General features: G+C 55.5%; 4 protein-coding genes across 4 annotated transcripts; 3 read left to right on the forward strand and 1 right to left on the reverse strand.

Annotated features, from left to right (window-relative positions):
* Positions 1-1474: 1474 nt before the first annotated feature.
* Positions 1475-2242, forward strand: MONBRDRAFT_11685 (uncharacterized protein; the record flags this gene model as incomplete). Its single annotated transcript, XM_001749472.1, has 1 exon — positions 1475-2242. The coding sequence occupies one exon, from the start codon at positions 1475-1477 to the stop codon at positions 2240-2242; it is 768 nt and encodes a 255-aa protein (XP_001749524.1).
* A 1421-nt stretch (positions 2243-3663) lies between these two features.
* Positions 3664-5996, forward strand: MONBRDRAFT_38764 (uncharacterized protein; the record flags this gene model as incomplete). Its single annotated transcript, XM_001749473.1, has 5 exons — positions 3664-3731; positions 3831-3909; positions 3990-4121; positions 4210-4367; positions 5448-5996. Exons 1-5 carry the CDS (start codon positions 3684-3686, stop codon positions 5994-5996), a joined length of 966 nt encoding a protein of 321 aa, XP_001749525.1. The 5' UTR covers positions 3664-3683.
* A 715-nt stretch (positions 5997-6711) lies between these two features.
* Positions 6712-8860, forward strand: MONBRDRAFT_34170 (uncharacterized protein; the record flags this gene model as incomplete). The annotated part of the gene is made up of 8 exons (XM_001749474.1): positions 6712-6986; positions 7088-7205; positions 7278-7415; positions 7526-7620; positions 7762-7841; positions 8013-8089; positions 8240-8337; positions 8446-8860. The coding sequence occupies exons 1-8, from the start codon at positions 6901-6903 to the stop codon at positions 8858-8860; spliced, it is 1107 nt and encodes a 368-aa protein (XP_001749526.1). The 5' UTR covers positions 6712-6900.
* A 504-nt stretch (positions 8861-9364) lies between these two features.
* MONBRDRAFT_11688 (uncharacterized protein) lies at positions 9365-12040 on the reverse strand (the record flags this gene model as incomplete). Its single annotated transcript, XM_001749539.1, has 7 exons — positions 9365-9406; positions 9621-9771; positions 10257-10397; positions 10471-10600; positions 10701-10861; positions 11252-11523; positions 11627-12040. The coding sequence occupies 7 exons, from the start codon at positions 12038-12040 to the stop codon at positions 9365-9367; spliced, it is 1311 nt and encodes a 436-aa protein (XP_001749591.1).
* Positions 12041-12127: the final 87 nt, after the last annotated feature.

Consider the following 12127-nt stretch of genomic DNA (forward strand, 5'->3'; position numbering starts at 1 on the left):
AGGCTTCTTACCTGCGCACCAGCTTCAAGTGTACAGGTGCCTGATAGGCCACAAACTATTGATTGGGGCGAGGGAGAAAGTATGAGTGAGCTTTTTTTTCGAGGGGGATGTTATCGTGGCAGATTAGAAACCACGTCGAGGGATAAGTTTTGAGTTCCCTTATGGACAGAGAGGACAGGCGAGCGCTCTGTGTGTGTGTGTGTGTGTGTGTGTGTGTGTCCAACGTGTCAGGACGTGCCTTGAAGCTGGCAAAGTCAAAATGTGTTGTACCAGCCGCAAAAGCAGCGACCAGACTCATTTCGGTGCGAGTGAGCGTTGGCCTAGGTTGGGAGCGAGGTGCACGTGAAGTCAGGTTGGGCAAACAAGAGCAGGCGTGCAGAACTGTGCAGCTGCTGACCAAGCGGCTCGGAGAAAGAACGCCGCGGCAAGAGCAGCCGAGGCGAGGCAGGCGCCTTCCCGGAGGGTAAAAGGCTGTCAGAAACAAAACATGATAGACACCATGATGAGCAAGCAGTTCATAGAGTCACCGGCACACTGTCGGGAGGGAGCACGATGCATACCGCAACGAGCCAGCGCCTGTAGCGACTGGCAGGCGGAGGCTCCGAGACTACAGGTTGCAAGCCCGTCGCAATTATGACGAGGTAGAGCGTGGGTGCATGGGTGCGGGTCAGTGTAAGTGCATCGCTGAGCATGGGAAGCAGAGCGCGGGCGTTGGCCACATGGGTCAGCGAAAGACGAAAACGGACCATAACAATTTGATGCAGCCACCAGCAAGTGGATCCAGGCCATTAAAACGGCAAGAGCAGACCACACCACATCAAAGGCACCTGAAGCAAGCAGGGGAGGTGAGCGCTGCATCCGACCCGCTGCCCACCAACACCTTTGCAAAAGCGCCCTTACCGGCAGTGAGCCAGGCAAGACAGCGAATGCTCAGCAAAGTTACAACGAACACAGCCAGAGCATAAGCCGTAGCAAGAACGGCGATATGCTGGCTATACCATGCTGGCGCCGTAGCCCCGGTACGCTTCCACCAAACCCGCCCAAAGCTGGGGCCCTGTCCTGCAACCGCCACCATCTCGTCCCGGTCGCGTGCACACACACACACACACACACACGAGAGAGAGAGAGCGAGCTCGCCAAAATCTTAATAAATGCGAACGCAGTGAAAATTCGCAAACGTGAATCAAGTCTGGTGGTATAAAGTAAAATACTTATTTTGAGCTTTGAACTATTTCTCGGGATTTCTCTCTTTGTGTGTGTGTGTGTGTGTGTCTTTCTCTCTCTCTGTCTTTTGCGCATTTCACGCCAGACCGCGCAGGTGTGTGTGTGCAAGACGCGTCGCTATTGGCTGGGCAGTTGCCCATCTTCACAGCAGTTACCACGGCAGGGGATTTTTGCTCAGACATACAGGTACATGCGCACGCACACACGTCAACACGTGCGGTTGAATCAGGTCTAGACGGGGCGAGCGGCTATGGCAGAGCAGAGCCATGGTGGATTGAATGACGCTTTGTCTTGGCTGGCTCTCACTGAGGGGCTTGTGCAACTTGATGCTCCCAGGTCATTTGCCGACAACATGGGCAACCTCATCAATGGCGTGGCGCCGACGAGGCCCCTGCCGACACCTTTCCCTGTCTCGCCCAACGACTTTGCTGCTGCCATGGCCGAGATGGATCAGGTCCGTCGCGAAGACCCGTGGCTGGTGCAGGCCCTTCGCTCTGACCACGCAGGGGAGCTGGCCGCCGTGTACATTTACCGCGGCGCTCGCGACGCGGCTCGCCTCCGGCCCTTACCCGAGGGCGTGCACCACTTTGTCAACCAACACCTGGAGACGGAGCGGGGCCATCTGCACTACTTTGAGACGTTGCTCGAGCGCCGCGAGCGGTCTTGGCTCTCGCCAGTCTGGCTCGTGGCAGGCTATGCGCTCGGCTTCTTGCCCACCCTGGCCGGCCCTCATGCCTTGTATACCACCATCCACGCTGTGGAGACCTATGTTGAGGAACACTACAACCATCACATCACCCCATTGCTCGCGCGAGGCCCCAAGAATGCTTATCCCAAGCTCACAGCAGCACTGCAGGAGTTCTGCTCGGACGAGGTCGAGCACGCCGTGGATGCCGGAGACCGCTACGGCTTTCGCCAACTCGAAGATGACTTGCAGGGCATTACCTTGGCTCGTGCTTGGTCCTTCATCGTGCGCCACGGTTCGGCTACTGCCGTCGCCATTGCGAAGCAAATATGAACTGGAATGAGATGTGCGCGTTGGGCTCTGCACCCTTCTCGGCCCAGCCTTCTTCCTCGTCCCCCGTAGCAGCCCTGGTCAGCGTAGATCGTTCAGTCAGGCCAATGTCTTTTTTAAGCCGTCTTCCCCTGGCCGTGCCAGGACCCCATCGTAAAACCTTTCTGGGCTCGTGCATGTCGACACCGACGCCCCGCCTGCCCTCCACCAACCATAATGTCATTGCACTTAATTCACGAGTAACATTCACATCTCAATGTGTCAATGGGCCCTCTCATTGCGGGTTGAGCCGAGTGCCTCGATTGCTTTTTATGATAACAGAAAGGGGCTGCGAAAAGGCAACACGTGCGTCACAAGCGACGACACCATGGTGGGCGCGGCCCAGGAGATGCCGGCAAGCCTTGTACTAGTGTGCCAAGCATCGTGTGGCCTCACGACGGTGGGAGTTGACTGACTGGTTCTGTCAGGGGTGCCCGGGTTAAAGCCGGGTCCAGCGCACCAAGACAATCACGGGCCGCCTCGGGCGTCAAACCCGACAGGAAGAGGGTGCAGGGATAAACGGCAGTGCCAAACAGGTTGTGATTGAGAATGGAGCAGCAGTTGGCCGCAATGACGTCTTGCTTCAAGAGCATTTGGGCTCCGAGAACGTCGGGGTAAAAGCTCACGCGGCGGTCCGTCTCCATGGGGAAGCCCGAGACGGGGTCAGTGTAGTCGGCCCAGCCGCCAGCCGCGCGCACCGCGGCCACAAACGCGCGGGCATCAGCAAAAAAGCCCTCAAGATGCCGCTCTTTCTCGGCCTCCACCTCTGCACCTACGCCCACCAGTGGCATGCATGTGCGTCGAAAGAGTGGCACAATGATCATGCCACGCACATCCACCTGGTCGCCAAAAATGTGCCGGAGCTCTCGCTCAATCTGCTTGGGCACCCTGGGAAGAACAAGCCAAATGGGCGTCTTGCACGGCCAGCACCCACCCTGCATCTGCATCTGCTTACAGGTCCAGGAACGATCAATCAACTTACGTGTGCATGGACACCTCCAGCTGACCCTCACGCACCAGCTGTGGCAGCATGATGCAGGTCTTGCCCACCCGTGGCCGTGGCGGCGCTGCCTGTTCTTCCGTCATGCTGCTCTTGTCACAGTGAAATAAATTCACCCCTCGAAAATAAGGAAGATCATTTGTCAGATTCAGCCATCGGCTATTTTGAGGAAGCTTTCTTTCCTTAATTTAGAAGATGTTGCCAACTCTGGTCCAAAGTGAAAGGTCAAGGGCTGGAGTCAAGGGCTGGGAGTCGTTTGACCGACATGTGTGTGGAGTGCCAGCGTTGAGCGCGGGGGGGAGTCATTTGCATCGTTGGACATGACGGGCGAAACAGTGTTGGAGCAGGGGATGACGGTTTGGCATTTACTTTCATGTTGACGGCTAAGCCCCGCTGAGCAGTGACATGGGTGGCTGGACATCTCGCGAGGCGACGCTGCGCCCGCTCTTGACGGTAGGATGGAGCTTCACCGTTGCTTACGGCGTGGTTGGTTCGCAACCCTGGTACAAAACATGTGTGCTGGGCTGATGAAGCACGAGTTTTGGTCAACAGGGACTGGATGCTGCTGGGAAAACCACGCTTTTGTATCGGCTGGATCTGGAGGGCATTACGCACGAAATTCCGACAATCGGTACGGGATCCCCCAAGAAAGTGACCGCCGGTTTCGTCCCAACCGGGCCCTGATAACAACTGTCCTTCATGCCTTGCTAGGCTTTACGCTACAACGGTTGCGTCTTCCAAAAAAACGGACGGAATTTGTCTCGTTTGATGTTGGCGGTCGAGGATACATCCGGCCTTTGGCTCGTCATTTCTTCCAGGCCATCAACAGCATCATCTTTGTCGGTGTGTAATGTGCCCCAACGTCCTCCAAAGCACGGGGCAAAAAATGGCCCAAATGCTCAACTTGGTGGCGATGATTTGCTCTGCATAGTGGACGGCAATGATTCAGAGCGACTGGATGCGGCCTGGCACGAGTTGCGGCGCCTGTTAGAAGAGGAGAGCCTGGCAGAAACGCCTTTACTCATCCTGGTCAACAAGCAGGATGTACCACAGGCTCTCCCACTCTCAAAGGTGGTAGCTAGCTTGCAGGTGCGTGTTCCGCGCGCTTGGTGGCCTGCAGATTTGGACCACATGCTCACGCCAACCTACCGGCTTTGATGGGTGCGGGTCTCTTGGATTGGCATAGGCGGACACTGCCTTGTTGGCACTGATGCAGACACGACGCTGGAACATTCAAGGGTGCTCTTTCATGACGATGGACAACGTCTGGCCATCCTTGGATTGGCTCCATGCTGCCGTTCACGACCGATCCCGGGGCAAGCCAGCTCAGGTCGAGTCTCCCGCCATCAAGCCGAGCGCCCCCAATCAGAACGGTCTCGGAGCCTCGTTGTGGCAGTGGTCCAAGAGTTTGGTTGGATCTTCGCTTTTATCGCCCGCTGTATAGTGTACACCTGCCAGTCGCAGTCCTGTTTTGCAGGGTTTATCTGCGCATGCCGTTGAAAGCTTCGCTTGGCCGAGCCAGTTGGGTGTTCAAATTGATGAGTTTGTGTCATCCATCACAAAGAGAACACCTATGAGTGTATGAGCGAGTGCATCCAAACTCAAATAAAGCAAGGCGCCGGCTTCCTCATCTTACATTTAATCCCAGGGCATGTAAGCATGTGCAAACCAGTTGGACGTGTTTCTGCTCGTGTCATTGACATGCTGACAAACTTCTGTCTCACGTCTCTGTCTCTGTCTGACAATCTGTCTCTGTCTCACGTCTCTGTCTCTGTCTGACAATCTGTCTCTGTCTCACGTCTCTGTCTCTGTCTGACAATCTGTCTCTGTGTCTCTGTCTCTGCCTCTCTCTCTCTCTCTTTTTTTTTTTTTCTGGCACAAGAGGCAAATTGCCTTTTGATTCACGGGTGGCCATGGCCACGGTCAGTATGCCCTGCGGAGGGCGGACGCTCAGGATTCAGCAACGTGATGGAGATGATTGTATTGGTACGTTTGGGCTTGGATCGCGAGGGCCATCTGATCCAGCCTGCTCCTCCGGGACATGCCTCGTTGTGTTCCCGCGCTCACATTTCAACATTGCCCTCGTTCATGGTGGGTGCTTTGGGGTGCGGTACTCTAGGCACAACAATCTGGGAGGCAAGCCAGGCCATGCTTTCTTTTGTGGGCCAGAATGCCAAGTATCATCGCCACTTTCGCGGGCGCCGGGTCCTGGAGTTGGGTTCGGGCTGCGGACTTCTCGGCATTGGCCTGGCCATGCTGGGAGCCCACGTGACGCTGACAGACATGGGGGATGAGGTGATCCAGGGCAATCTGCGTTCCAACGCCCGCCTCAACTGGCAGGATGATCTGCCGACCACCCACACCGTCAAGGTGGAACCGCTGGACTGGACACAGCCCGAGGCTGCGCTTGAGCGCCTGGAGATGCCTTATGATCTCGTGGTGGCCACCGACGTCGTCTACAAGGAGCAGGATGTGCCACCCTTGGTGCACACGTTGGAGACGGTGGTTCGACCAGGCGGCTTGGCCTGGGTTACCAACGAGGATCGCAATCACACGGCCACCCAGCAGTTTCTCGACCAACTGTCAGTCGGTTTTGTCGTCAAGCACATTTCCCTCAGCAAATTGGATGCTGAGTTTCAACACGAGACACTGTACATGCTGCAGCTCCGACGCCGTCGCGATGCAGGCGCTGCTGCAAGCGAAGATCCCAGCCTCTAGGCCAGTCGCTTGCAAACAGTGTGCCTTGAGTGATTTCACCGGAGACTCGCGTCGGACTGCGCAGATCCGATCCCTCCTTTCCCCGAACGGGCTAGGTCGTGAGGATTCTCAATTTCTCAGAGGGTCTGTTGTGTGATTCTATTGCCTGATACCGATACAGTCTCCCACCAACAGGTGAATTGGATGTTGCAGCAGCGTGAGAGTGGCTTCGAGAGTTGCCGAGTAATTGACCGTGGCAGCGGTGCCGTGCATCGCCACCACACCAAGTAACATCTGATTGAATCAACCCCGTCCGATTGATCATACCGCGCTCTGTGTCTGCCTTCATCCATCTCCCTGAGACCCACAGACAGACAGACAGACAGACACACAGACACAGACACAGACACAGACACAGACACAGACACACACACAGACACACAGATACACACACACAGACACACACACAGAACACACACACACACACACACACACACACACACACACACACACACACACACACACACACACACACACACACACACACACACACACAGACACACACACACACACACACACACACAGACACACACACACACACACACACACACAGACACACACACACAGACACACACACACACCACAGAGAATGACAATTCTCTCTTGCCACGTGTGTGTCTTGGAAGCCATTGTCAGACAAAAAGGGCGACACATGCACGCGTTCATTTTGAGAGACAGCAGGACAGGAGCGAGCGACGGACGGGTCTCGTGTAGGCGGTGGTGTCTTTGGAGCGTTGGTGTTGGTAGAGGACAGGCGGGGGCGGAGGAGTTGTGTGAGAGGGTGTGCTTGGTAAAGCGCCTCTCTTTTCTCTTGTTTCGCTGGGTATCCTGCCCAAAGTCAGCGAGTCTTTGCTGAGCAGGCGCCATGGCCGAGCTGCCGGAGAAGCGTCACAAAGTTGAACCAACCGTTGAGATGGCCGAGACTGCCGCCGCTGCTCCTTCAGACCAGCGGTGAGAACCTAGCCTTGCTTGCGCCAGGCCTTGCATCTACCGCCAGTGCCCAGGTACCCCCTGCTCATCGAGTGCGCCTCGGCTTTTTGGTGGTTTTATAGCCGAGTGCTGGCACAGCTCAAGACCGAGCAGGGAGAGGCTGCTGGGCCACCCCTCGAGTTGCCCATTGATGTGACCCCTCAGCAGCTGCAACTTTTGGCCAACAGTCTCCTTCGTCATGTATGATAGCGTATCCTTGCCCAACGCACTGCTCTGGTCGGGCCATCTGATCCTTTGCGTTGCTCTCGGCAGGAGGACGATGATGACAACAGCAAGACCCCGTATGCCTTCTTTGTCAACGAAGAAGAAATTGTCGAAACGCTGCAAGCCCTGCTGGAGCGGCAAGCCCACCATGCAGAGTCGATTGTGTCCATCGTCTGTCAGCCTCAGGTTCGCTTTTCACTCATGCCCGCGATCTTCTCTGCACAACTCTGCTTGGACTTTTTTTTTTTTCAGCCGATCAGCCAATTTGCTGTCCTCCCTTGCCTGACTTGACTTAGGCCATTTTCAAAGTGCGCGGCATCAGCCAATGCAGTGCCACCATCCCTGGCCACGCGGATAACATTGTTGATGCCTACTTCTCACCCAATGGCCAGTACGTCCATCGCCCACTCCCTCATTTTCTCACACATTTTTGGTCTCCTATTATTTTTTTCAGTACACCGTGTCCCTCTCCCCTTTCTCTCCTGTTTCTCATACTCATCTTTGTCACACTCACCTATTTTTTTTGGCGCAGGCAATTGGCTACTGGCAGCGGTGACAAGACCGTCCGCTTCTGGGATGTGAATACACAGACCCCAAAGTCAACGTGCAAAGGTACGCGCCAAGTTGCACTCCTGTCAATCATCTTGCGCTCTGTTTCCTAGAATTGCAGCGGCCTCGGAGCCCGATCCAAAGCCCATTCGCTTGATCATGCCTCTCACGGCTGCGACTGCTTCTGTCTGTTACAATTGCCACTCACGTGCACGTGGCGCCTTTGCTCTGCAGGGCATCGTCATTGGGTTCAATGCATTGCCTGGTCACCGGATGGCCTCTACGTGGCCTCGGGCGGGCGTGATAATGAGGTGGGCACTTGCCCGGCGTTTATGCCATGACACATCACAATGACTTGCCCGGCTTTTATGCCGTGGCACATATCACAATGGCAATGGCAGCACTGTCGGGCTCACATGCGATCGCCCCGGGGCCACTTGTTGCTTTGTGTGGTGTAACAGCTTCGGATATGGGATGGCAAGACCCACGAAATGCTGGGCAAACCGCTAGTCGGCCATCGTGCCTACATCACCTGGATTGCGTGGCAGCCACTGCACCTGTACGAACGCCCTATCCTCCTCGTTCCCTGCGCCATGTTGCCCAAAGGACATGGCTTATGGCCCTGTTTTGTGGCTCTTCTAACTCAACCTTTGTGCCTTGCCTTCAGGACCAAGGGCAAGTCGCAGTTGGTGGCGAGCTCGTCCAAGGATGCTCAGACGAAGATCTGGGACCTCTCCAAAGGTCGTTGTGTCATAACACTCAGCCAACACACCAAATGTGTCACCTGTGTCAAGTGGGGTGGTAGCGATCTCATCTACACGGCTTCGCAAGATACCACCATCAAGGTGTGGCGTGCCAGTGATGGCGTTCTCTGCCGTACGCTGCAGGGCCATGCCCACTGGGTCAACTCCCTCTCCCTGAGCACAGACTTTGCCATGCGCACGGGCCCCTATGACGAGCGCGGCCGCATCGGAAGCGATGGAGACGCAATTGCGGCGGCCAAGGATAAGTATGACGCCGTCGTCAAAGCTGTTGGCGAAAAGCTTGTCTCTGGCAGCGAGGTGCGTCCGATTCTGCAATGATGTTTCTTTAAAATCTGCTTGCTCGAATTTCCCGAGGGTGATGGGGTTGATGCTGTCCGAGGCGTTGGGTCTGATGCTGTTGATCGTGCGGTCTGTCTTTGTCCCGAATATGATATGACTGGGACTTGATAGGACAACACATTGTTCTTGTGGAATCCTGCGACTGACAAGAAACCGGTGACACGAATGACGGGGCACCAAAAAGGTGTCAACTTTGTATTGTACAGCCCAGATGGTCGCTTGATTGCGTCTGCCTCATTTGACAAATCAGCCAAACTCTGGGATGGCAAGACGGGCACGTACGTGTTTTTACCCAGGGGTCGAGGGCAGCTTCTGCTGCTTCCTGCTCAATGTACGATGGGTCTCCCTGTCTGACCCGTTCACTTTTTTTTTCTATTTTTTTTTTCCTATTTTTTTTTTGTTTTCTTTGAATTCTTCCTTAGGTTTTTGCGGACGTTTCGCGCACACGTTGGCCCAGTGTATCGGTTGACATGGGGCCCAGACTCACGTATGCTCATCACGGCCAGTGAAGACACGACGATCAAGCTGTGGCGCGTGAAAGACCACAAGCTGTTGAAGGATCTGCCCGGTCATGAAGGCTCCGTCTTTGCTGTTGATTGGGCGCCCAACGGGTGAGGCTGCACATGTTTCGGATTTTGTTTTAGCAGAGGCAGAGGCAGATGCACAGGCCGATGGTGATCAATCAGATTTGAATCATAGCATGTCCAGGGTGTGTCCAAGTCTTAAGAGTCAGGCTCACGGCGGTGTCGCTGTGCCCTCTGTACAGGACCTTGGTGGCAAGCGGTGGTGCCGACAAGAAGCTCAAGTTGTAGGTCCTTGTTGACCGCTGATTGGCGTTTATGTGCGCGGCTCGAATGCTCACGGCTTGTCGTATGGTCCGCGCGTCTTTTCTGCACAGGTGGCGTTCATAATCTTGGCCCGGGTCCATTGTTTCATTCAATCGTGACGTCAGCATAGAAGCCGCAAGCGCATGCGCTCTCCTTGCCGCATGGTGATTGTTGTTCCGGCGTGTCAGTTTCTAACTCATCAATTGCGATTGCACGGAGCTTCTTTGAGCACAACTGATAACTAATTCAAGAACGAGAACCGTCAGCTAATTCACGCTCCAGGAGCGAGATGTGCAAATAAATTTCAAAAACACACAAAAGGGCCGCTCTACTTGGTAAGTGCCCAGGAATCAGTGATTTGCATGGTCTTTGCATCAACGTAGTCCCACTCCAAAGCAGTCATGTTGGCGCGCAAACGAGCGTAGCCCGTGTATAGCCCATCACTGTGCGCCGCCCTGTGCACATTCCAGGGCCAGAGCCAACTCGTGAATAAAATGACAGTGGCAAATGTTGCAAGGTGAGGGGCACAAAGGTTTGCACCAACTGACCGCCAATCCACGTTGTCAGTCCAGCCGCCCTGGGTGCCTTCAATGTCTCCAGCTGCACCGTTCACGACGTACACGGTTGCATTGGGTCGGTGCAGGGTTTTGATGGGTTGCTTCTGGTAGACGGGCCAGCTGCGCTCGTAGCTGCAAGGGTATAGAGCAGAGAGGTGATGAGGCGGGCGCCACTCTGAATTTTTTTTCCCGATTGGTCACTTACCAGTGGTTGTGGCCAGAGGTAAAGAGGTCGACGCCGTATTGGTGGAAAACGTCCTCAAAGGCTTCAAGAAAGTTGTCCATCTCTGGGCCGCAGCGGCCGGGTTCAGTCGAGGAGGAGCAGTAAAAGGGGTCTGTGATCAAAGGCAAAGGTTGACATACGCGTGGGTGACTGAGTGAGTACTGCGGGCCGAACGAGAGTTTGATTGACGCTCGAGTGCGAGCGGGACGCACGGTGAGTAAAGGCGACGATCCACGGGACTTTGTCGCGGTTGGCTTGGGCACGCTTGAGGTCAGCGACAACAAACTCCCACTGCTCCGAGCCCCGGCTCACGTCGTGCTCAGTACTAAAGCTGACAAAGTGCACGCAACCGTAGTCAAACGAATAGTAGAAGCTACACGGCCAGCAGCACACGAGGTCCAGAGCAATGCATGAGAAAGATCAAGAGGGTGGTGCATGCCCACGCATTGACACGGTAGCCACAGTAGCATAAATGGGGCTTTGGCACATGGCCCAGCTATGATGGCTTTGGCCTACTGGTGGAACGAGGCTGACAAACCGTTCAAGGGGCCCCGAGGCGTTCAAAGGGGCGGGCATAAGCGTGCGATTGAGGTGGGCGGCAAAGTTGAATTGATCCTCATGATTGCCTGGGGCGAGCGCCATGGTGGCATAGCCAGCAGAGCCCTCCACTTCGCCCCTACAGCAAGCGGCCACGAGCGAAGGAAAGTAATTAAGCACAAGTTTCAATGCAAGAAAATCGCAGCAGGGGCGGGAGAGATGATACCAAAAGCGGTCCAGAACCCAGCTGTTGGGGATGTCGAGCACCTCCAGATTGTAGTCGTCGGCATCTGTGCGTGGCACAACGCAGCTGTGAGGCAGGAGACCAAAGACACCTGGGGAGTGGGGGGCATTTAATCGGAACTGAAACACTCTGGCTTCTGTCCCTGGGCTCAACGCACAAGAAGTGTCACCAGCGTTGATAATCAGGGTATAGCTGCCGTTTTGCACGTCATTGGCAGCAGCTAGCTGGGTGTGCAGGCTGGTGGCAGTTGGGTTCTATTCGGTTGGGATGACAACCAAGAGTCACCACAAGGCATGCCAGGTGCTGAGATTTGCAAAGCCAAAGGCGTATGCAGACATGCGGAGGTGCTGTACGGACCTGGATTCCCATGTCGGCCCAGTTGATGGCCCGGATCGGCGCGGATAGTTCCGGGGCTGTGGTAAAATGCAGCGTGCGGAACTGAACGTTGTTGGCCACGATGGCATAGTAATAACGGGTGGCCGGCTGCAGGTTGACCAGCTCGCATTGTTGAAGGGCCCCCTTGAAGCCACCCGCGGTGTAGGTCGACGTCAAGGCCGAAACGTTGGCATCAAGAGCCGAGGGGTCAGTGCCATAGATGCAGCTGGTCGGCGGCACGGCACGCAACGCCGTCTGCGGCAACGACCACATGACGCGAGCGCTGAACCGCGGATCAGCCGTAATCTGCAAATGGATCCCGACTGGATCTTCCAACCCGACGACCCAGCCCACCATCAACCCCAACAACAACAGGGCCACACCAACCAGCCCCATCCTCCGTTGCGCTGCCATCTTGACAGAGAGAGAGAGAGAGAGAGAGAGAGAGAGAGAGAGAGAGAGAGAGAGAGAGAGAGAGAGAGA

This window comes from Monosiga brevicollis, genomic scaffold (genome assembly GCF_000002865.3).
Source record: "Monosiga brevicollis MX1 MONBRscaffold_31 genomic scaffold, whole genome shotgun sequence".
In the NCBI taxonomy this organism is placed as follows: Eukaryota; class Choanoflagellata; order Craspedida; family Salpingoecidae; genus Monosiga; species Monosiga brevicollis.